At 39.9% G+C, this 26,528-nt stretch overlaps 1 protein-coding gene across 1 annotated transcript in view; it reads left to right on the forward strand.

Moving 5' to 3' along the window:
- LOC123749429 (probable glutamate receptor) overlaps positions 1 to 22,771 on the forward strand; it is a 139,097-nt gene extending 116,326 nt beyond the window's left edge. Inside the window, exons 12-13 of the mRNA XM_045731522.1 lie at positions 22,286 to 22,415; positions 22,615 to 22,771. Of these exons, the coding sequence (XP_045587478.1) occupies positions 22,286 to 22,415; positions 22,615 to 22,701 (217 nt within the window). The 3' untranslated portion in view covers positions 22,702 to 22,771. The remainder of the gene's footprint in view (positions 1 to 22,285; positions 22,416 to 22,614) is intronic.
- The last annotated feature ends 3,757 nt before the right edge of the window (positions 22,772 to 26,528 follow it).

Consider the following 26,528-nt stretch of genomic DNA (forward strand, 5'->3'; position numbering starts at 1 on the left):
TGGTTTCATCGAAGACATCATAAGAAGGAAAGTGAAAAGCCATGCAACCTCCGAAGAGACAATTAACACAACACCTATACCCCCTATTAGACTATTTTACAGGAACTTCTTTTCCACAGCTCATAAAACAGAGGAAAGGGTCCTGAAAGATATTGTTAATAGAAACGTTATCCCTACAGACAAAAATCAGAGGATACAACTGACGATTTACTATAAAACCAGAAAAACGGCCAGCCTACTCATGAGAAACTCTCCAGACACGAAACAGAACGCTTTAAAAGAGACTAACGTCGTCTATGCCTTCAAATGCCCACTTGGGGACTGTAAGCTCCAAAAAACCCAGTATATAGGCAAGACAACAACATCTCTTTCTAGGCGTTTAACGATGCATAAACAACAGGGCTCCATTAAGGAACATATAATCTCTTCCCATAACCAAACCATCGCCAGAGAAATCCTAGTAAACAACACAGAAATCATCGATAGATACAGCGATAGCAGGCGGCTTGACGTTTGCGAGGCACTACACATCAAGAAGTCAACACCAGCAATCAACAGCCAATTATTGCACAACTATATTCTACCCACCTCAAGACTCCGCTCCAATATAGAAGCATCAAGAAATATGGACCAATAGGCTTTCTACAAACACTTCTATTCAATACCCATTGTTTCTGTTCTGTCTTGTGTTGATACTTTTAATACCCTATTAATATCCTCTAGTGTTCTGTCTTGTGTTAATGCCACATCATCCTTCCCACCTCACTCAAATGTAATGCCACATCACCCTTCCCACCTCACTCAAATGTAGATATAAAATCAGGGAAACGCAAGTTCTAATCAGTTGTGTATTTGTGAAGTCTTTGAAAATGTAATAAGTTTTACGAAACGCGCCCGTGTCGCGTCAGACTAGAAATAAAAATGAATTTTGGAGAAGTGATTTTTGATTTACCTCCAACAGTGAAGCATAATGTACGAAAGATTGAGAAAATTCGTGTTAAAATTATTAATCTTACTTTTTCGGTCATATTTAATAATATATATATATATATATATATATATATATATTAACAGTACCCGCCACATCAATTCCGGGAGCTGGAATTGGTGATATTGTTGGAAACATGAATGATATTATGACGGGAAATGGGAACAAACCCATTATTTGTATTAGTGCAGGGGGTAATGATGTTGGGTGAGTTTGGAGTGAGGAACTAATAATGAGATTCAGGACAGCCATTGAATTAGTTAGGAGCAAGGGAGGAATCCCGATCATATGTGGCATTCTTCCATGAAAGGGAGTGGGAAATGGATGGATGTCGAGGGCACTTGGTGTCAATTGCCGGCTGGAAAGATATTGCAAATCAAATGCAATCTCTTTCATAGCCAACTGGGAACACTTCTAAGGAAGAAATGAAATGTATGCTCGTGATGGGTGCATCTATCGAGGGCTGGGGTTGTTGCTGTTGCGAACTCGTTGGAACCAGTGGTTAGAGGTGTTTGTTTGGGTTTAAACTGTTAGTAGATAGTGGTATGGGAATTGATTTGGAGGAAGGAGGTAATAAAAGTATGTGTTAGTGGGAGAAAAGAATTGGCAAAATGATCAGGGAAAGAAAAGGGCCTCAAAATAACAATTCACTTTGGATATATTACACTAACAGTAGAAGTCTAAGAAATATAATGAATGAATTAAATGCTCTTGTCTGCACAGAAAAAATAGATATTATTGCACTTACCGAAACGTGGATGAATGTAGAAAATAGAGAACTATTAGCTGAATATCAGATAAATGGATTTAAACTATTTCACACAGATAGATATATTGGACGAGGAGGGGGAGTAGCCATATATGTTAGGGACAATTTGAAATGTAGTCTCAAAGAGGGAATCAAAACTGAGCCACAGACAGAAACTATTTGGATAGAATTATACGAAAAAGCAAATAATATTATAATAGGAGTTATATATAGGCCACCAAATTTAGACAGAATGGAAGCAAAGCATCTATGGGATGAAATATCTAGAGCATCTAGATCTAACAGTGTTTATGTCATGGGTGACTTTAATTTTAGTTTAATAAACTGGGTGAACAAAACAGGGAATAGTGAAGCAGAAGATTTTCTAGAATTGACGATTGCTTTCTTACGCAACACATTAAGGAACCAACGCGGGAAAATAATATTTTAGATTTAGTGTTAACTAACAGGGAAACACAAATTAATGACATCGAAATAGGGAGTGAGCTAGGGAACAGTGATCACAAAGTAATCAGATTTAGCATAGAATGGAATAGACCTGTAGGAGAAAATTCTGTTAAAGTGCCAGATTTTCGAAAAGCTGATTTTAATAGCTTAAGAAACTTTTTTGGTCAAATAGATTGGAAAGTCTTTGGTATGGGGTGTGGGCCGGTCTTAGAGCGAGACATGAACCCAGCAATAGGTGACGTAAAAGGGGATTTCGATGTGGATTCAATATATAACTTATTTAAGAGTATTCTAAACAAAGCACAGGAACGTAGTATACCATACAAATTGAAGAGATCGAATACTAATGACCCAAAGTAGATAACAAATAATTTAAAGAACCTTATAGGTAAAATGAGAGCTTGGTACAAAAGGATTAAGAATAGGGAATTCAGTTTAGAACAGGAATTCATACAACTGGTTAGAAATGTTAAAAAAGAGATTAGGAAAGCAAAAAGAAACTATGAAGTTCGCATAGCAGAGCAAGCAAAGTCAAATCCTAAAGGGTTTTTTCAGTTATATCGAACTAAGACTAGGGAATGGATAGGTCCATTAAAATCTGAGACAGGTCAAATAACGGATAATGACAAGGAGATGAGTAGTATTTTTAACAAATATTTTATATCTGTATTTACTAAAGAAGAACTTAACAATATGCCTTCAGCCGAACAAGTCTATGTGGGTGGGGATGAGGACAGGTTGACTAGTTTGGCAGTTACCAGGGAGGATGTAATTAAACAATTTGAAAAACTAAAACCAAATAAATCCCCAGGTCCGGATGAAGTGTTTGCCAGGGTGCTTAAAGAATGCAAAGAGGAGCTTTCCGAGCCACTGTCTACCATATTTAATAAATCAATAGACTCAGGCAGAGTGCCACAGTCATGGAAGGTAGCTAATGTGGTACCAATTTTTAAGAAAGGAGATAGATCACTTGCGTCAAACTATCGGCCAATTAGCCTAACGTCTATTGTGGGAAAGTTACTTGAATCGATAATTGCAAATACAATTCGTCTCCATCTTGAAAAACATAAATTAATAAATGAGTCGCAACATGGTTTTACAAATGGCCGTTCATGTTTAACAAATTTGCTAACTTTTTATTCCTGCATAGTTGAGTCAGTTAATAGTGGTAAGGATTGTGATGTTGTGTACCTTGACTTGAGCAAAGCTTTTGATACAGTGCCACATGAAAGACTAATTTAAAAAATAGAAGCTCATGGTATTGGGGGTGCTATATTAACTTGGATTAGGGCATGGCTATTCCAAAGGAAACTGAGAGTTAGTATAAATGGGGTTAAGTCAGAGTGGGATAATGTTGTTAGTGGAGTACCTCAGGGCTCTGTCCTGGGACCTCTGTTGTTTATAATAAATATAATTGATTTAGATTCAGGTTTGAGTAGCAACATTTGCAAATTTGCCGATGATACGAAAATCGGTAGGGAAATTAATTCGGAGGAGGACTCTCTATCACTTCAAATTGATCTAGATAGGGTTTTGAAATGGTCGAAAGATTGGCAAATGCAGTTTAATGCTGATAAATGTAAAGTTCTGAGGGTAGGTAATGATGATAGAGTTACAAGATACGAGCTAGATGGTGTTGAGATTACGAAGTCGGATTGCGAAAGGGATCTGGGAGTTATGATTAGTAAGAATTTAAAACAAAAGGATCAATGCATGAATGTTCATAATAAGGCGAATAGGACACTGGGATTTATTAATCGAAGCGTTAGTAACAAGACACCTGGTGTGGTTCTAGAGCTATATCTTGCTCTGGTTAGGCCTTATTTAGATTATGCAGTTCAGTTTTGGTCGCCGTATTATAGAATGGATATAAATTCACTTGAACGTGTCCAACGTAGAATATCTTGAGTTATCTTGAGATGATTTCGGAGCTGTTTAGTGTCCCCGCGGCCCGGTCCTCGACCAGGCCTCCACCCCCAGGAAGCAGCCCGTGACAGCTGACTAACACCCAGGTACCTATTTTACTGCTAGGTAACAGTCCCATAGGGTGAAAGAAACTCTGCTCATTGTTTCTCGCCGGCGCCTGGGATCGAACCCAGGACCACAGGATCACAAGTCCAGCGTGCTGTCCGCTCGGCCGACCGGCTTAGGATGACTAAGTTAATTCCCCAAATTAGAAATCTTTCATATAAAGAAAGATTAACAAAGCTTAAGTTGCATTCATTGGAAAGGCGACGAGTTAGGGGTGACATGATAGAGGTTTACAAGTGGATGAATGGACATAACAGGGGGGATATTAATAGGGTATTAAAAATATCAACACAAGACAGAACACGAAATAATGGGTGTAAATTGGATAAGTTTAGATTTAGGAAAGACTTGGGTAAATACTGGTTCGGTAACAGGGTTGTTGATTTGTGGAACCAATTGCCGCGTAGCGTGGTGGAGGTGGGGTCCCTCGATGGTTTTAAGTGCGGGTTGGACAAGTATATGAGTGGGATTGGGTGGTTATAGATAGGAGCTGCCTCGTATGGGCCAATAGGCCTTCTGCAGTTACCTTTGTTCTTATGTTCTTATGTGTTGCTGTGGCTCAGTCTGGATAAGTAGGAAAGAACGAAAAGAGAAAGTGCACGTTTCTAATATGTTTAATTTTACAATGCTTGTAGGTATACAGTATTTTTTGGTGTTTAATTGTCTGTGGTGATATGGAGATTGTCTGGTTTGCCGACTCTAGAACACGCAACATATAATTGTTCATGTGAGAAGTAATCCGTGTTTAGATATAAACAGCACAGTTCTGTAGATTGGCCGTGAGATTTGTCGATTGTGATTGCAAACGCCAACCGAATTGGTGATTACAATCTCTTAAAATGAAATGTCATATCTGTTTGAATCTTTATAATGTGAGCAATGAGGACATCTTCACCTTTGAAAGGTCCTGTCAAGATTGTTGCTTCTACGACGTCGTTGATTACTATTTTTTACTGCAAGCCACGTGGCGTTGCAAAGTTTTGGCTTCTTGATATTTCGCAACATGATAATTGGTACGCAGATTTCCAAATAGTGTACGTGTGATGGTATCCCTGGCAGATCGAGTGAATTAAAAAATTCTGCTTGAAAATTAACCGCTTCATCTGCTTCCTCAACAGTTTTGACGGACTTGTATGTGCCTGCCTCGTTTTGAATGTTAGACTGAATTATATTGTTAAGTTCGTGTGCCGGATGCTTTGGAAATGTTGCACGTGGGAGTTTCAATGAATTGCATGTTCAATGGCAATTTCAAAGCCGAGGTAGCAGTTCTTCCACCTGGTAGCAATGTCGCAGCTATTCTGGGCGATGCAAAAGCTAAGGCTATGCCATTTTGGGATTGAAATGCTGCCAGAATCAATCTAATTAGGAAGGTTTTACCAGTTCTTCCTGGAGCATCTAAGAAGATTTCTCCAAGCTCGTTATTGTCTGTTTGAACTATTTGATTGTAAATACCTTTTCTCTCAATCGTTAGATTAGGACTATTTGATTGCATATACGACAACAGATCACCTGTGTTGTAACTTTGTTCACGACGCAATTCTACAAAACGAAGCAGCAGCAGATCGATTCGGTAATGGCATTTCCAAATGATTGATTACTTTGTTCGTGATCTCTAAGCACAAATCTTCAATCATTATCAAAGCTTCGTTGTAGATTTCTGTTGTGAAATCCATGTTCACATTTGAATTTTCCTTGCGTATTCGACGGACAATATCTTCAGCATGTGCGATTTATATTTCTCCCATAACTCTGTTGGAGATGAAGGAGAGCCGGTGGTCAATATGATTGCAAACAATATACGAATTTGATTTGGATGTGACGCGTTAGACGCGTCATTAATGCATACATCCTATTGTCGGTCGTTCTCCAATTAATTCAGAGCTTGACATGCACTACAGAAAGTACCATGTGTTACGCCGCTGACAAATCTCAATTGCTGCAAGACGTTGATCCATGCACATTTACCAACAGCATGCGAAGAAAGAAGCATTCATATTGATTGGGATGCACAGTGGAAGTCTTCCTATCGTAGTTTATTTCAATATGCCACGTTGTGCGTTGACTCGGTCTCCTCGTTTGCGTCGTTCAAATTATTTTCTACTGGCATTCCATGTGTAATACGTAGGCACTTCTTAACACAGCAGTGTTTTCGCAAACGCATCATTTGAGATAACGTGAAGAAAGCAGTTAAAGTTATAACCGGTGGATTCATAGCTGTTTGTTGCACATTTGCAGCTGTGAAATAAACGTGTTTTCCATTTTCTTGTTTTCTAAACAAAACCAAGAAATACTAACGAAATATTTCAATTCAAACATAGATCAATCGACACAGCTCAATTTCACCACCAATTGCACTGAAAAATAAGAACAGTTAAAAAACGGAATGAAAAACAATGAAAAAAGAAACAAATAAACTATACTCACGAAATGAGAACTGTGGCAAACAACGCAGCTCAATTCGAACGCAATGTCACACAAAATAATTAAATCCAAATGAAAATAAATCAAAATCTATGAAAAATCAATATATCAATACAATCGGAGACATTGAAATGAAATCGTAACGTATTTTGAATAGCGTGTGTTGCTCTTACGTGCAACAGATGGCGCTGTTTTTCCAAAAAAGCATGTTTTTACCTGTCACAGATGTGGCATCTAAATAGTAGGTACATAAAAACATGCACATATTCGAATGGAACGATGTGTAAAAATTTTAAAGTAATCAAAGAAGAACTTTCGGAGATTACAGCATGTGATATTCTTATGTCCTACAGATGGCGCTCTTTAAAAAAAAACATGTTTCTTCCTGTCATTGGTGAGATATGTATATAGTAGGTATATAAAAAACATTCGTTATACGAATGCAACGTTTTGTCAAAATTTCATAGCAATCGGTAAAGAGGTTTCGAACATTTCCCTCACATGAAAAACACAGTTTTTCAAAAAAGCATGTTTTTCCCTTCACAGACGTGACATCTATATTGTATGTATATAAAAACTCGCTCAGATGCGAATTGAACGTTGTGTGAAAATTTCAAAGCAATCGATGAAGAACTTTCGGAGATTAGCAATTTTGAACAAATGAACATTTCCATTTTTGTTTGTACAGATAGCATGTGTGTTGCTCTTACATGCAACAGAGGGTGCTGTTTTTCAAGAAAAGCTTAGTTTTACCTGTCACAGGTGTGGCAGCTATATTTATATTTACGAAATGAATGGTATGGTAAACAACACAGCTCAATTCCAACACAATGTCACACAAAATAATTCAATATAAATAAAATTAATCAAAATCTATAAAGATAAAGATTATTAATTCAATCGGAAACATTGACATGGAATTCGTGACATATTTAGTATAGCATGCATTTTGCTATTATGTGCAACAGATGGCGCTGTTTTTCAAAAATGCATATTTTGGTCTGTCACAGCATCTATATAGTAATTATATAAAAAAAACGAGCCTATTCGAATGCAACGTAGTGTCAAAATTTCAAAGCAATCACTGAAGAACTTTCAGAGATTACAGTGTGTGCTGCTCTTAGGTCTAACAGATGGCACTGTTTGTCCAAAAAAGCATGTTTTTTTTCCTGTCACAGGTGAGGTATGTATATAGTAGATATATAAAAAGACGCGCCTATTCGAATGCAACGTTGTGTCAAAATTTCAAAGCAATCGGTAAAGAGGTTTCGAAGATTTCCCTCACATGAAAAACACAATTTTTCAGAAAAAGCATGTTTTTTGACCGTCACAGACGTGACATCTATATAGTATGTATATAAAAACCGGGCCGAATGGGAATGGAACATTATGTAAAAATTTTCATAGCAATCGGTGAAGAACATTCGGAGATTAGCGATTTTGAACAAACGAACATTTCCATTTTTTTAAATAGATAAATGTAAATGCTGGTTTGTTCAAAATCGCTAATCTCAGAAAGTTCTTCTCTGATTGATTTGAAATTTTCACACAATGTTCCATTCGATCCGAGCAGATTTTTATATTCTTTATTTATAAATGTCACGTCTGTGACGGGAATTTTTTTTTTTTTTAATAACTATTTTTTTTAATAACTGTATTTTTTGTGTTTTTCATGGGAGGGAATTCTTCGAAACCTCTTTACCGATTGCTTGGAAATTTTGACACATTGTTGCATTTGAATAGGCGCGTTTTTATATACTTCCTATATGCATGCCACACCTGTGACAGGAAAAAGCGTATTTTTTTTTTAAACAGCGCCATCTGTTGGACGTAAGAGCAACACTCGCTGAAATCTCCAAAAGTTCTTCATCGATTGCATTGAAATTTTGATACAAGTTTCCATTCGAATACACGCGTGTTTTTATATACCGCCTATATAGATGCCACACCTGTGACATGTAAAAACAAGGCTTTTTTGAAAAACAGTGCCATCTGTTGCACGTAATAGCAACTCACGCTATACTAAATATGTTACGATTCCATTTCAATGTTTCCGATTTCATTGATAAAATTATTTTCATAAATTTCGATTTATTTTCATTTTGAATATATTTTGTGTGACATTGCATTGAAATTGAGCTGCTTTTTATCATATTGTTCATTTCCTGAGTATAGATTATTTTTGTATTTTTTCATTGGTTTTCATTTCGTTTTTTTACCGGTTCTTTTATATTTTAGTGATGGGAACATCATATCATTTTACGTTCTTAATTTTCTGATAGGATCATCAGATCATTTGGGAATGCATCGAACGAGGGAGTGGGAAATGTTGGGGAGGACAAGGGGACAGGAGTGGGGGATTTTGGGGAGGACGAGAGGACAAGGGAGGAGGTAATGATGGAGAGGACGAGGGGATAGGGGAATGGAGAATGATGGGGAAGATAAGGTGACAGAGGAGTGGGGGTTGGTGAAAAGGACGAGGGGACGGGTGAGTGAGGAATGGTTGGGAGGATGAGGGGATGGGGCATAGGGAATAGTGGGGAGGACTGGGAGACAGGGGGAAGATTGCTGTGGCTCAGCAACACATGGCCGGGTACAGCTAGTAAGTATTTGTGTGTGAATATATAATATATATATATATATATATATATATATATATATATATATATATATATATATATATATATATATATATATATATATATATATATCCATATCTATATCCGATTCGTAGCCTAGGCTATTTTCTAAAAATCCAACAGCACTTGGTGGTCACAGATCTCAGTATACTTGCATCAAGCCAATTCACTTATCTGAAGAGAACGCGAGCTTCAAATGTACGATATACTGGCGTAATCCACAAAACAATTGTAATATGAAAACTCTTCCTCGTGAAAAAGTGTGAACCTTACAACCCCAGGAGCTGAAAACTCACTAGCGAATCCAGTACTCTGACCACCTGACTACACCGACTGTTCAAAACTCATTGGTAGCCGAGGCTATATCCCCAAATTTCGACAGACAACTGGAACATTATCTAACACAGTGCACAGTTACAAACCCATTTAGATTTCAACTTAGATTCAACAGAGCAGAAGTTTTTAAACACATAGGGCAAATTTTTTCTGAAGCGACCATACGAGTCATAAATACTCATACTCCGTCCAAATAAAACAGAAACAAGCAACACTTAGTGGGCCAGCCAGAGGCTTAGGGCTCGTACAGGAATATCCCTGCAACAAAAAATAAAAAAGTATATATATATATTCACAACAACTCGACAGCACTTGGTGGTCACAGATCACAGTTTACTTTCTTCAAACCAATTCACTTATCTAAGGAAAACGCAATCCTCAAATGTACGACATACTTGCATAAACCTCAGGTTAATTGTATAAGGTAAACTCTTCATCGTGAAAAGGTGCGAACCTTAGACCCCCAGGAGCTGAAAACCCACTGGCGAATCCAGTACTCTGACCACCTGACCACACTGGCTATCCCATCTGGCTTGCCAAGTTTCGATTCTTTCATAGGGGAAGTATTCTATTTGTTATATATAACTTGTGCATTCATGCAAGCATGTGGTATATATATATATATATATATATATATATATATATATATATATATATATATATATATATATATATATATATATATATATATATATATGCACGAGTTTTCCCTAGTATATATATGATTGATAAAAAAAATGTGTGTCTGGTCTATAACTATCAGCAGGTGTCATTGGGGACTGTGTTTCGCTGAAAATCCACTCGATTCCCAGTACTTTTAATGATCTGCTGGTTAGCATACTAGCTATGCCAATTGGTTGGGCCAGGTTCGATTCTCTCGTAGGGAGAGTGTTCTGTTTGTTAAATATAATTTGCGCATCATGCATATATACAATTTGGTTTGTTTTTTTCTTTTATAGAAACCCAAACCAAATTCTTTTGGTGGGGAGGTGTTACGGACCCGAGTCCAGCGTCCGAGCACGGAGCAGTGACGACAACGCCATTTGTGAGTCTGCTCCCGAAACCCCCTCCAAATGGCCGACGCCATCTAGTGAGGACGGGATATACCGGCCACAGGTGCTGGATTCCCGTCTTGATCAGCTCATAACATAGCCGCTGCTGACCTCTCGTGAGGTGGCACTTAGACAGCAACGCCATCTATGGAGCAGAGGTGGACGTTTGTGTCTAAGCCTGTAAGTGAGGTTCCCTAGTTCCAGTATTAATGACGTGTCTGATTACAGAGTCGACCTGGGACTGCTGTATTGGACGATGGGGGCAGTCTACCCAAGGCAGCCAAAGTCTCTCCACGTGTTTGCTGCAGAAGCTGTGAGTCACCCCCGGACGAACACTGTTGAGTGTGTTAGCCTGCCTGTGACGTGGCAGTACCAGGAATCGTCTTATCTGGGGGCTGGCTGGTGGAAGAGACTAGCCACTGTGGTGCGGAGAGAGGAGAGTGATCTGCGGAATCACACGAGGCTCCTGCCTAGGGCTCGCAACCCTAGTATCGGTCGTGGAGTGGCCTACACAGCGGAGCTGATTGGAACCTGCCAGCTACAGGCTGGATTTGTGGTTGAAGGCCTCCACGACGGTGCACCCAGTGGGACTGTGATTTGGCTGGCCTGTGGCCAGGGTAGATTCGCCGAGAGAATCAGAAGATTCATCGTAGGCCACAAAGAAGAGAACCAGGGCTACTCATCGTGAGCACCGTGGAACATCCTGAGTCTTCGGAGGAAGACAAGTTATTGTACATAAGTGTAGTTATAGCCCCCGTGAGTGACTTTTATTTATTTATGATATTTTATTAGTGATAATTATTTATGGTGGTGGTAGAAATATATATATAAAGCAGTGCATTTGTATCCCTTCCCCTTTAATTTTACTTGCGTTACGGAACACACCTCAAGAAAGCCACTACTAACTTGGGGCCGGATACCCAAACTTTAATAACATCAGAGAAGAATCCGGTTGCGACCCAATAGGGCCGTAACATAATTGGCCAAACCAAATATATATATATATATATTGTGACAATAATCTCTTTCAAGAGAAATTGAGCCTGCTCTTCCCTACCTAAAGTTACATTTATTCTACAAGTATAAGATGCTACATTCAAGATACGTCCACCAGTAGCAAAAAACGTTTTGACAAGGAGGTAAAACGTACCCTAAACCCCCAACTCCACACTCCCTCCACGCCGGCTCCTCATCAACCAACCAACTACCCTTCCCAGCCTGCCTGCTCCTGATTGGTGACTCGCCGACTGCACACCTGCACACTGCACCTCAGCGCCATCTACCTGAGTCGATGTCTGAGCTTGAACCAGCCATCAACTTCAGAATATTCTTTGTGCTCTAAGAGTTGACATCTCTCTCTGGCATACTAAGCTCTCTGGCTCTGTATATTAAGGGAGGTCTCAGCCATAGCCAATATTCTCAGCACCATTTACTATTTGGTCTCACATTGTTTTTGCATTTATCTTTGTTCTTTAATTGAAATATTCATTGCCACTGGACTTGTCTTTATTTGATTTATGTTTAAAGTATATAAAAGTTTCATTGTTCATACTTTGTGTTTTACGTGTTCCTCCCTCTCACTTACCACAGACAACAGGCAAGCAGTCTATCTTTTTTTTTTGTAAATGTGACAGGCATTGACACCTGCCATTGGAGGACTGCCGAACATCTACACTCCAACACTTTCCCGCCACATTTAATAGGGGCCTGTCCGGGAGATTTCACTCGGGTACTAGTACTAGAACATCAATTTGTGGTAAGCGTACTTGGCTTTGCTACAGTTGCTTTTCAATATTTTCATTACTTTTCATATTTATATAGTGCTGTGTGTATTGTGCATTCCGAGAGTAGCATATGGTGAGTGTGGGATAACTTTGGATTACATGGTGACTGTAGGCCGCAGTCATTCTCTTAATTGGTCATCCCTCCCTCAGTGTTATTATTCGTGTTTACCACCTTTTGTCCCTAGGATATTTCTCACATTATCGGCAGATCATCATTGTGGTACCCTGGTACTTTGGTTTGTCTTCGGGTCAAAGCACCCTATCTTCTGCAATCCGACTAAAGGAGGATACAGAGGGCCATAGTTCCTCTAGCACGGACTACGTTGCTGAGTTGGGACTTCAGCAGCAGTTCTCGTCACAAGTTGACACCCGCACCCCTACACGTTGGTCAGAGATGATGATATTTACTTAGGTAGGGAATTGGCTTTCTTTTTTCAGAGCACAAAGTTCACTAATTCTGTAAGTATCATATTTCATTCAGTGGGAAAACTCTTGCTTATGTCCTATAGAGACTCGGCCAGGTATGCCTACATTCTTGGACTACCTAATTCACTTTTGAAGCAATTAAATGTTTCATTTGTTTTAGAAACTATCAGTTTCACTTATATAGTAGGATTTTCTTGCTCTTATTCTCTTACATTGAGTACCAGGTACAAGATTTCCTGCACTTTTGATTGACTAATCATTTACCATCCTAAAATTAACGTTAATTGTTAAAGATTAAAATTCCACAGGATAGTTACCAGTTGCCACGTTATCCTGTTTCTGACATTTACCATATCACAACTATATTCGTTGTACATTTATTTGCTATCTTTCACCATGTTTCGTCTCCAAGCTTTTCGTAACGATCCAGCAGGTGAAATAGGGACCTTATGTCGTGCCAAGAGGACTGAATTACAAGCTCTTGCCCACGAGTATCAACTAGAGGTTCCCCAAGGAGCCAACAAAATTGACTTGCACAACTTATTAATGGATTACCTCTTAGATGAAGGGAAGATTGACTCTGAAACTCACGAAACTCATTCTATTGCAGATAAAAATGCTCTGGCAACTATGAAACTCAAACTCGAACTCGCAAAGGGAGAGGGAACTCGAGAGGGAGCAACGAAAAGCTCTCCAGATCAGGGAACGAGAAGCCGCCTTGAGGAAAGAAGAACAAGAACAGGAGGCGGCCCTGGCGAAAGAAGCTCTACAAATAAGGAAAGAAGAACAAGAAAGAGAGGCGGCCCTAAAGAAACGTGAGATGGCTCTACTCAGAGAGCGTGAACGAGTACAGCTTGAAGCAAAACAACGACACCTGGAGATACAACGCGAGCATGACAAACAGCAAGCGGATATGGCTATAGAATGTCGTCAACGAGAACTCATGTTGGAGACTTCACACCACGCTCAGCGCCAACAAGCTACCGCTAGTCTTCCAGTAAGTTTCAATGTCTCCCATGCAAGTAAGCCAAGTACGCTTACCACAAATTGATGTTCTAGTACTAGTACCCGAGTGAAATCTCCCGGACAGGCCCCTATTAAAAGTTTCATTGTTCATACTTTGTGTTTTACGTGTTCCTCCCTCTCACTTACCACAGACAACAGGCAAGCAGTCTATCTTTTTTTTTTGTAAATGTGACAGGCATTGACACCTGCCATTGGAGGACTGCCGAACATCTACACTCCAACACTTTCCCGCCACATTTAATAGGGGCCTGTCCGGGAGATTTCACTCGGGTACTAGTACTAGAACATCAATTTGTGGTAAGCGTACTTGGCTTTGCTACAGTTGCTTTTCAATATTTTCATTACTTTTCATATTTATATAGTGCTGTGTGTATTGTGCATTCCGAGAGTAGCATATGGTGAGTGTGGGATAACTTTGGATTACATGGTGACTGTAGGCCGCAGTCATTCTCTTAATTGGTCATCCCTCCCTCAGTGTTATTATTCGTGTTTACCACCTTTTGTCCCTAGGATATTTCTCACATTATCGGCAGATCATCATTGTGGTACCCTGGTACTTTGGTTTGTCTTCGGGTCAAAGCACCCTATCTTCTGCAATCCGACTAAAGGAGGATACAGAGGGCCATAGTTCCTCTAGCACGGACTACGTTGCTGAGTTGGGACTTCAGCAGCAGTTCTCGTCACAAGTTGACACCCGCACCCCTACACGTTGGTCAGAGATGATGATATTTACTTAGGTAGGGAATTGGCTTTCTTTTTTCAGAGCACAAAGTTCACTAATTCTGTAAGTATCATATTTCATTCAGTGGGAAAACTCTTGCTTATGTCCTATAGAGACTCGGCCAGGTATGCCTACATTCTTGGACTACCTAATTCACTTTTGAAGCAATTAAATGTTTCATTTGTTTTAGAAACTATCAGTTTCACTTATATAGTAGGATTTTCTTGCTCTTATTCTCTTACATTGAGTACCAGGTACAAGATTTCCTGCACTTTTGATTGACTAATCATTTACCATCCTAAAATTAACGTTAATTGTTAAAGATTAAAATTCCACAGGATAGTTACCAGTTGCCACGTTATCCTGTTTCTGACATTTACCATATCACAACTATATTCGTTGTACATTTATTTGCTATCTTTCACCATGTTTCGTCTCCAAGCTTTTCGTAACGATCCAGCAGGTGAAATAGGGACCTTATGTCGTGCCAAGAGGACTGAATTACAAGCTCTTGCCCACGAGTATCAACTAGAGGTTCCCCAAGGAGCCAACAAAATTGACTTGCACAACTTATTAATGGATTACCTCTTAGATGAAGGGAAGATTGACTCTGAAACTCACGAAACTCATTCTATTGCAGATAAAAATGCTCTGGCAACTATGAAACTCAAACTCGAACTCGCAAAGGGAGAGGGAACTCGAGAGGGAGCAACGAAAAGCTCTCCAGATCAGGGAACGAGAAGCCGCCTTGAGGAAAGAAGAACAAGAACAGGAGGCGGCCCTGGCGAAAGAAGCTCTACAAATAAGGAAAGAAGAACAAGAAAGAGAGGCGGCCCTAAAGAAACGTGAGATGGCTCTACTCAGAGAGCGTGAACGAGTACAGCTTGAAGCAAAACAACGACACCTGGAGATACAACGCGAGCATGACAAACAGCAAGCGGATATGGCTATAGAATGTCGTCAACGAGAACTCATGTTGGAGACTTCACACCACGCTCAGCGCCAACAAGCTACCGCTAGTCTTCCAGTAAGTTTCAATGTCTCCCATGCAAGTAAGTTAATGCTTAACTACAAGACTTGTCTTAAGTTAATTCGTTGAGACAGAGATTGATGTCTTTTTTACCACCTTTGAGACCCTAGCTAATAAACTTAGCTGGCCTGCAGATCAATGGTCTATCCTTCTCAGAGCGCACCTTACAGGTAGAGCTGCAGGTACTCTCAGTACCTTAGCGTCTGAGAATGACTACCAGACCCTGAAGCAAGCAGTTTTGGACACCTACCTTCTCTCCACCGAAAGCTACAGACGAAAATTCCGTGACTATCTAAAGGCAAGTAACACCATCTTTCTAGAATTTGCCAATACCAAGAAAAGATATTTCATGAAATGGTTGGAAGCAGTCCAACCAGAAGCATGTACATATCTCTATATTTGCAGAACTCGTCAACCTCATGCTAGTTGAGGAATTCTTGAGACGTGTTCCCCCTTCCGTCCGTTTATATCTAGCAGATAAAAGAAGAAACCGACTACATCAAATGTGCGAAGTCGGCTGACACCTACAGCCTCATCCACCGGCTGACACCAGAACCACCATCCAGTAAGAAGTCTTGGTACAGTTACGATAAAGTGAGTACAGATCAAGCGAGCTCACAATTGTATTGTAAGTATTGCAAACTCTATGGACATACCATAGATAGATGTGGGAAGGCTCAATACAAAAGCAATGAATCTACTAAACCCAAACAGACTCCTCCTAAGTCCGGTAAGCCTGTGATGAATGTTGGTGTTCCTGTTAATGATCTTTCTCTCTTCAGTAAACACCTGTATCCTGGAACTGTCTCTACCAACGGTATAGATTCGGATGGACGTTTCAAATTGAAGATCTTGAGGGACACAGCGGCTCTTCAGTCAATAATATTGAAATCAGCTGTGCCGAACATCACCTACACCGGGGAAACCGTCCTTATCACTGACCTCATTGCTACCACTCCGTATCCACTCGCCAGAGTCCACCTGGATTGTCCCTTCGTGACCGGTGAAGTCCAAGTCGCCATCAGGGAAAAGACTTTTCCCATGCCTGGAGTGCAACTTCTCCTGGGCAACGACTTTGCAGAAGATCTGCAACCGTCCAACCTGATCATCACGGACAAACCCCAGGTGTGTACCTCTGTAATGGATAATCCCATCTTTGAATATGTTCCAGCAGAGGTCCAAGAAAGTGATGAAGTTTCTCCTCCGGTTTTGGTGACCACCCGTGCACAAGCTACACGCCCGCAACCAGCTGATTCTACTGCTACCGCTGTCCCTCAAGACCCTCATAATCTACCCCCAAATCTTACCAGTTTGGAGTTCCGTAAGTTACAGAGGGAAGATCAATCATTAACACCATTATTCTTCCAGGCTGAGACTGAACCTGACAGTATCCCTGGGTTCTTCCTAGAGAATGAGTTGCTCTACCGCAGATACAGACCCAGTAAGCTCAAGGAGGATGACGATTGGGCCAATGTCGAACAACTAGTGATTCCCACCAGCCTACGGCCCGATATTTTACACTTGGCTCACGTAGCTCTTTCTCACCATGGTTTTAACAAAACCTACCATGGAATCAGACAAGACTACTATTGGTCAGGTATGGTAAAAGACGTCAAAGTACGTGCAACAGTGTCATACATGTCAGATGGCAGGTAAACCTAACATCTCTATTTCCCAGGCTCCATTAAATCCCATCCAGGTGCCTGCAGAACCTTTCCACAGACTCATCAGAGACTGTGTTGGTCCTTTACCCCGGACCAGTTCTGGCAACGCCTATATACTATCATGTGTCCTACCACCAGGTTTCCCATAGCAGTTTCAGTAAGGAACATTATGGCTGCTACTGTGGTGAAACACCTATTGAAGATCTTCACCCAGTATGGATTTCCAAGAGAGGTTCAAAGTGACTGTGGCACCAGCTTCACCAGTGGTCTCTTCAAGAAGACACTGGAAGAGTTCAACATCACACAGGTACTGTCCAGCCCCTATCATCCTGCTTCACAGGGTTCTCTTGAACGTAGTCACCAGATTATAACAGCACTCCTAAAGAAATTCTGCAATGACACCCTGAAGGACTGGGATAAACAACTTGATCTCATTATGTGCATTTTCAGAAGTCTCCCTTATGAGTTTCTAGGAGTATCTCCTTATGAGATGCTCTACGGACGTAAGTGCTGTACTCCTCTCAAAGCTTTTAATGACTCTCTACGTAATGCCACCTTCAGTGACCCTCAGAATGTGCCCCAGTTTCTTCAAAACTTAAAACACATTCTAGAGAGAGTACGTAAATTTGCTAATGACAATCTATTGAAAGCCCAGGAGAGGATGAAGACTCATTTTGACCAAAGCAGCAAATTAAGGAAATTTAAACCAGGAGACTTCGTGTTGGCATATTTTCCTATCCCAGGTTCTCCATTGCAAAACAAGTTTTCAGGACCCTACCGAATCAAGAAGTGCAGAAACAACCACAACTACGTTCTTGAGACTCCAGATAGGCGGATATTCTGCTAGAATAGATGACATCCTTGACGCCATTGGTAATGCGCGATATCTATCGAAGCTGGACTTACTAAAAGGATACTACCACATATGTTTGACAGAGCGAGCTAAGGAAATATCTTCCTTTACCACTCCTTTTGGCCTTTACAGATACGAACGCCTTCCATTTGGACTATGTAATGCACCAGCCACCTTTCAGCGAGCTGTCAACCGCATCATCCAGGGCTAAGATAACACCTACGCCTACTTGGATGATATCGTTGTGGCAACCAACACCTGGAGCGTACATCTGCTCCAGCTGCAACGATTGTTTGCCAAGCTCCTGACAGCCGGCCTCACCATCAACTTGGGCAAGTCCACCTTTGCCAAGGTAAAGTGCGTTATCTTAGTCATGAGATAGGGAGTGGCAGCCAAGCTCCGTTAAACATACATACCCAAGCCATCCAGCATTACCCACAGCCTACCACCAGGAAGCAGCTCCTGCGCTTCCTTGGTCTTGCCTCCTACTACCGTAGGTTTGTGAAGAATTTTAGTACGGTGGCGACACCATTGATCACTTTAACCAGCCCAAAGCAACGGTATCATTGGACCATTCAGCAAACCATTGCTTTTGAACAACTTAAATCCATGCTCTGTTCTAATCCTATTCTCGCCTCGCCAGATATCACAAAGCCTTTCATCCTCCATGTCGACGCCAGTGGTACCAGCATCGGGGGTGTCCTGATGTAACAACGAGGCGAGGAGATTCTACCTGTTAGCTACTACAGCTACAAGTTAAAACCACACCAAAAGAACTACAGCACTATCGAAAAGGAGCTACTCTCCATCGTCCTTAACTTGCAGCACTTCGAATCATACCTGCAAGTTGCTCAGTCTACCACCATCTACTCGGACCACAATCCCCTACGCTTCCTGCAGCAAGCCCAATTCAACAATCAACGGCTTCTACGATTGGCTTTATATCTGCAGAATTTCAACCTGGAGATTTTCTACATCAAGGGTTCTGACAACATCATAGCAGACGCCCTCTCCAGAGTTTATGAGGTAGAGGCAGCTCCACCTACCACTCTACCACCTGAAGACATAACTTCACCCGGAACCGCAGGCTTCGGGGGAGAGTTGTGACGATAATCTCTTCAAGAGAGATTGAGCCTGCTCTTCCCTACCTACAGTTACGTTTATTCTACAAGTATAAGATGCTACATTCAAGATACGTCCACCAGTAGCACAAAACGTTTTGACCAGGAGGCAAAACGTACCCTAAACCCCCAACTCCACACTCCCTCCATGCCGGCTCATCATCAACCAGTCAACTACCCTTCCCAGCCTGCTTGTTCCTGATTGGTGACTCGCCGACTGCACACCTGCACACTGCACCTCAGCGCCATCTACCTGAGTCGATGTCTGAGCTTGATCCAGCCATCAACTTCAGAATATTCTTTGTGCTCTAAGAGTTGACATCTCTCTCTGGCATACTAAGCTCTCTGGCTCTGTATACTAAGGGAGGTCTCAGCCATAGCCAATATTCTCAGCACCATTTACTTTTTTGTCTCACATTGTTTTTGCATTTATCTTTGTTCTTTAATTGCACTTTTCATTGCCACGGGACTTGTCATTACTTTTATTTATGTTTAAAGTATATTAAAGTTTCATTGTTCATACTTTGTGTTTTACGTGTACCTCCCTCTCACTTACCACAGACCGCAGGCAAGCAGTCTATCTTTTTTTTTGTAAATGTGACAGGCAATGACACCTGCCATTGGAGGACTGCCGAACATCTACACTCCAACACTCTCCCGTCACAATATATATATATATATATATATATATATATATATATATATATATATATATATTTTTAAGATGAATAGGAAAACCAGGGATATACTGAACATCTTGTTTCAGATTCTTTACTTTAAAATGCATAACGTTTCGAATACTTCTCCTATTAATCATCAGATCTAAAAGAAAAAACAGAAATCACAATCAAATAACTGGTAAACAAAGAACTCATACTGAATATAATTGCCATTCAAAGAAAGGAAAATGCTTAAAAAAAACAAAACACTGAAGTGCACTTAAAGTGATCAATACAAATAAAACTTATTAACTGTAACATATATTAAAGCTAATTTAAAAATCATTAAACTACAAGATGAAATTTATAACTACTAAAACAAACCATTCTATTAAACTTACGTGAAGTGATCAGAAGTGAAACTTGATACCTAACACATCGATACTAAACACTATAACAAATATTTATATAATGACTACAAATCTGAAAAAAATGTGTGTAAAATACAAACAGAATAAACGACAATTATAAAGTACTAACCAAAATCTTATAAAAAACTCAAATATTAAATAAAATTAAATACCAAAAAATGTATTATATATCCTAAATAAAAGATTATATTAATGTACAATGTCAAGACTTGAAATAAGTAAGAAAGGGCAAAGACATGGTAAACTAAACAAAATTATAATAAAATTAAACTACCAAAATGAACTATAAATCAAATTACAGGGCCTACTTTGCACTATACAATGTACAATTGAACAGCTGAAAGGTTGCTATTTAACAGAGGCCGCAGCTCCTTTATATATAAGGATTCCATTATTCTCAAATCTGACTGGCCATTCATACAAGTGTCCAGAATTTTAAAATCAGATTCCAGCAGAGAATGATCAAACTCATAACAATGGTTTCTAATCTCCGAAAATGCTGGTTTAGACAATGGCAATCCAGTCCTAAAAGATAATCCCGGTGCTCAAGTATCCTAATCTTAAAGTTCCGAATGGAACTCCCGATATATCCAGCATTACAGCTGGAACAATTATACATATATACGACATTTGAGCACAAGGGGGTAGGCACTTTATCTTTAAATTTAAAATAAGAGCCTATGGTATTTCTGTTGATAAAAATAAATCTAAAGTCTACTTGAGGATAACACTGCTGCAACAGTCTCCTCAAACGACTCCTTACAGAAAAGCTAATACTGCCATAAAATGGTTATTTAATATATTTAAGATCCCTTTCCACTGTAGTAATCCTACACGATGGGTGAAACTTCTTGTTTAAGAAATTCCTTATAAAGGTATAAACCATATGCAAAGGATAACCATTATTTGAAAAAAAATTCACAAGAAAATTAATTTCTTGATCAAAGTTATTCCAATTAGAACATAAAACAAAGACCCTATTCAGTAGAGTGTTAATTGCATTTTTCAAAAAAATATCAGGAACAAAAGAATTAAAATTTAAACCTAAACCAGTAAAGGTTGGTTTCCTAAAAACATTAGTGTTGAACCCATTAAGGTTATTCACTTTTACATCAAGAAACGACAATGAATTATCAACTTCACACTCTGCAGTAAAACGTATATTACTATGTTGTGCATTAAGATACTCTCTAAATTTCTCAATATGTCAAAGTGTTCTAAAGTTGTATACTTAACTCTCATGTTTAGGAGAGTTGTGCCTTAAGCAGAGACACTGTGTCTTCCCATATTAACAGGGACTTGATGAAATTAACGTCTAAATGACCCCTCACTTGCTCTGGTGCTCTTGGGAGGTGTTGATCTTTGGGGTATTTAAATACTCCGAAATTACCATCTCTTTTAAGGGTCTGAGCGGTGGTGCAGAGGGTTAAGGCGTACCTGTTATGCCAGTTGCTGGAAGGCTTCTGTGCTGGCTAGGGTTCGAGTCTCCTGGTGGGAAAGTGTTCTAAAGTTGTATACTTAACTCTCGTGTTTAGGAGAGTTGTGCCTTAAGCAGAGACACTGTGTCTTCCCATATTAACAGGGACTTGATGAAATTAACGTCTAAATGACCCCTCACTTGCTCTGGTGCTCTTGGGAGGTGTTGATCTTTGGGGTATTTAAATACTCCGAAATTACCATCTCTTTTAAGGGTCTGAGCGGTGGTGCAGAGGGTTAAGGCGTACCTGTTATGCCAGTTGCTGGAAGGCTTCTGTGCTGGCTAGGGTTCGAGTCTCCTGGTGGGAAAGTGTTCTAAAGTTGTATATATATATATATATATATATATATATATATATATATATATAATAATAATAATAATAATATTTATATTTGTACTTATATCTGCAGGATCTTGACATTAACAGAATTTGGGCTGTATAACCAGTGGGTGAAAACCAGAATTCCAAATGGCACTTCCTGCGCGAACCCTCCCACCAGGATCACCACCAGCTCGACGCTCTCTCTCAATAGTCTCTGGGTTATCCTCCTTAAAATTTGTGTCTTGGAAAATCATGAAATTTTACGTAATACAAAGCTTGTTCTCCTATTTGAAAGTAACATTTATAATGATTTTCACGTTGTGATCTTTAAATCTTTTTAATGCCAAGTTATCTGTTGATTAGTGTTCATTAACTTCATATGAAAATTTAATGTTTTATTTTCACTTCACATTGCAGGGTATTTTTGTGGTGCTGGTGGGCGGGCTGGTGGTAAGTGGACTCTGCCTGTGTGTGGAGATGACCAGCGACCGTCTCTTTCACTAATGCACCTGTTCCAAGAAAGACTGGACAACACCCTCTGATTTCTGACACCGGAGGAAAAATACAAGCACCTTATCACTAACACTCTAATTATTGCATTAAAACGAATCTTAAATCCCAAAACTTTGTTATGGATAATGAATGTGAAAGGTAGACAAAATTGTGTTTCATTTATATTAAAAAAGTCATAAAGTAAGCAATCATTGCAATATTTTATTAATGCCTGCATTCAAAACCAAAAATAAATTGACGCTGAAATACGTTAAAGGGATTTCATAAAGAATAAGAATGCTTATTAATTTTCATGTGTCGGTAAATATTTGTACATAACTTGAGTTATGCGAGACATGTTCACCCAAGTAAAATGGGGGTCCATTTACTGTAGACTTTCATGGTCCCTAGACAGATTGATTGAACTAACGTGATGGATTTGCGGCCAGGTGGACCTAATATTGAGAACGGATGAAGCTACACCACGAGCAATACATGGGAACATAACACACCACACACCAGACCCAACCAAGACCCAACCAAATCTGATCCACAACCACATCAGAAAGACAGCAGCAGTGAAGGAACAAGTGATGAAACTAAGAAAAGGGGAAAACAGATACACAGAGAATGACAAGGAGGTATGTGAAGAACTCAACAAGAGATTAAAGGAGGTATTCACAATAGAGCAAGGAGAAGCCCCTGCACTAAATGAGGAGGCAAACCAAGCAACCTTGGAGGAATTTCTTACCAGTGATGAGGTCAAAAGGAATCTGTTGCAGCTGAATGTTACTAAGGCTGTTGGGCTTGACAGAATCTTACCGTGGATAATATAAGAAGGTGCAGAAGCATTAGGTGTGCTACTCTCTATGGTGTATAACAAGTCACTGGAAACAAGAGACCTAACGGAAAGCTGGAAGACAGCTAATGTAGTACCAATATACAAAACGTGGTGACAGGCAAGAGGCTCTGAACTACAGAATAGTTTCCTTAACGTGAATTCCATGCCAAGTGATGGAGAAGTTCGTGAGAAAAAAGCTCATAGAGCATTTGGAGGGAAATAGCTTTGTAACACACCACCAGCTGGGGTTCAGAGATGGTAAATCATTCCTCACAGGTTATAATAGAATTCTATGACCATGCAACATAAATTAGGCAAAAAAAGAGAAGGGTGGGAAGACTGCATTTTCATGGACTGTCAGAAATCCTTTGACACAGTACCTCATAAAAGGCTGCTACAAAAGTTGGAGCAACAGGCATGAATAAAATGTAATGTGCTCCAATGGATAAGGAAGTATCTCAGCAACAGGAAACAGCGAGTAACTGATAGGGGAAATACATCAGAATTACGAGATGTCATCAGCAGATCCCACAGGGCTCTATCTTTGGGCCAATTCAGTTTCTTGCACCTATCCACACCACATATATAAATATGTAAACGATCTTCTACAAGGTATAGAATCAGTCCTTTCCATGTTTGCTGATGATGCAAAAATTCTGAGACGAATCAAGACAGATGAAGATACACAGAGACTACAGGATAACCTGGACAAACTGGAGGAATAATAAAATAATCCCTACTAAAGTTCAATTCAGGAAAGTGTAAAGTAATGAAATTAGGTGAATGGAGCAGAAGGCTGAACATAAGGTACCATCTGGGAGGTGAAATCCTGCAAGAGACAAATAGAGAGAAAGAGCTTGAGGTTGATATCACACCAAACCTGTCCTCAGAGGCCCACATCAAAAGGATATTATTAGTAGCATATGCTAGATTGGCCAACATTAGAACTGCCTTTAGAAACTTGTGTATGGAATCGTTCAGGACCTTGTATACCACCTATGTCAGACAAATCCTGGAATGTGCAGCTCCATCCTGGAGTCCATACCTAGTTAAACACAATTCAAAGGTAGAGACGATTCAGAGGTATGCCACCAGACTAGTCCCAGAACTATAGGGTATGAGCTACGAGGAAAGGCTAAGGGAGCTGAGCCTCACGTCCATGGAAAACAGAAGAGTAATGTGAGACATGATAACCTACAAAATTCTTAGGGGAATTGACAGGGTGGACAAAAACAAACTCTTTAGCATGTGTGGAACACAAAGAAGGGGACACAGGTAGAAATTTAGTACCCAAATGAGCCACCGGAACGTTAGAAAGATTTTCTTTAAGTGCCAGAGTAGTTAATAGATGAAATGAATTAAGCAGTAATGTGGTGGAGACTGACTCCATACACATTTTCAAATATAGATATGATAGAGCCCAATAGGCTCAAGAATCTGTACACTAGTTGATTGACAGTTGAGAGACGGGACCAAAGAGCCAAAGCTCAACCCCCACAAGAACAACTAGGTGAGTATAACATAAACCACACATAACAATCACACACCTACTCCCATAATCACACACCCACCACCACACACCAAAAGCACACACCCAACACCACACACTACAATCACACACCCACCACCACACACCCACCACCACACACCACAAGCACACACCCACCACAAATCACAATCACACACCCACCATCACACATCCAACACCACACACCACAATCACTCATCAACCAGCACACACCATAATCACACACCCCACCCCCTCACACCACAATCACACACCCTACCACCACACACCACAATCCCACACCCACCACTAAACACCACAACCACACCCCCACACACCACGGAGTGATATAGATTTTAGGCTGGTAGCAGTGAGATGGTGTAAAATAGGGGCTGGTGACCGTGTGATGGTGTAGAATGCTGGTCTGGTGACGGTGAGATGGTGTAAAGTGGAGGCTGGTGACAGTGAGATGGCGTAGAGTGGGAGCTGGTCACTATGTGATTGTGTAGAATGGGGGCTGGTGATATTCTTATTGTGGGAACCGACCTGTGAGATTTATATTTATTTAATTTATATGAATTTATATTTACGTTAATTTATATACTTCGATAGCAATTTGTATGATAATGAGTGGACTGTATTTCTGCAATAATCTCATAATCTCACAAATCGATCCTATACACATTAGGGGGGGTTTATATTAATTAAATTTATATATATGCAGCCAATCAAACTACAGTATTAGACTACATACATTGAAGAGGTTCCTTATCTTATAGTACAGCAGGCCTTAGTCCACCAGGTATAACCAGGATGTAGACACCACATTTTCCCTCTTTGAGGTAGCTTCCAAGACCCTGGTAACTGATGCACAAAGCATGCTTCCTCGTCTTGACCTGTCAAAAGGGCGCTAACTAAGAAGCCAGAATCCTATTATATGACAAGCTATATCAGAGAAAACACTGTACATGGAACAATGAAGACCTGGCTTAATTACCTTTAGTATGAGGCGATCTCGTGCTCTAACCGGGACACCCTATATCCACTGACATTAATGGCCATAAATGAAAGATAAATGGGTTTCGGAAGAACACTTAACTTGAATTTGTTGACAGCGTGTTGAAGATGATACACCTTTGGTTTCCATAACACTACGTCCAAGTAGAATTAACAGGAGCCGTATTTGCTCCCGTGAGCCTCTGGTCTCAGTATACAAACAATGGCAATGGCTGCCCCTCCCTCTCCACTGACGCCTGGCTTACATTGTCCAGATGTCAGTAAGTGATAGAAGGGTCACATTTACTCTATTTTAATATTGATAATTAAGTTAATTTATATGAGATGTTTTTATGATGGTAAAGTCCAAAGACTAATGTATTTAAGAATAATTCCCACCATAATAGGTGGAGAATTTATAATAGTGTGTGGTAATGATATCCCGTTTTCTATAGATGGGAATTCCACTACAAATTACATTTTCTATGGGTAACT

Source organism: Procambarus clarkii, chromosome 4, assembly GCF_040958095.1.
Source record: "Procambarus clarkii isolate CNS0578487 chromosome 4, FALCON_Pclarkii_2.0, whole genome shotgun sequence".
Lineage (NCBI taxonomy): Eukaryota > Metazoa > Arthropoda > Malacostraca > Decapoda > Cambaridae > Procambarus > Procambarus clarkii.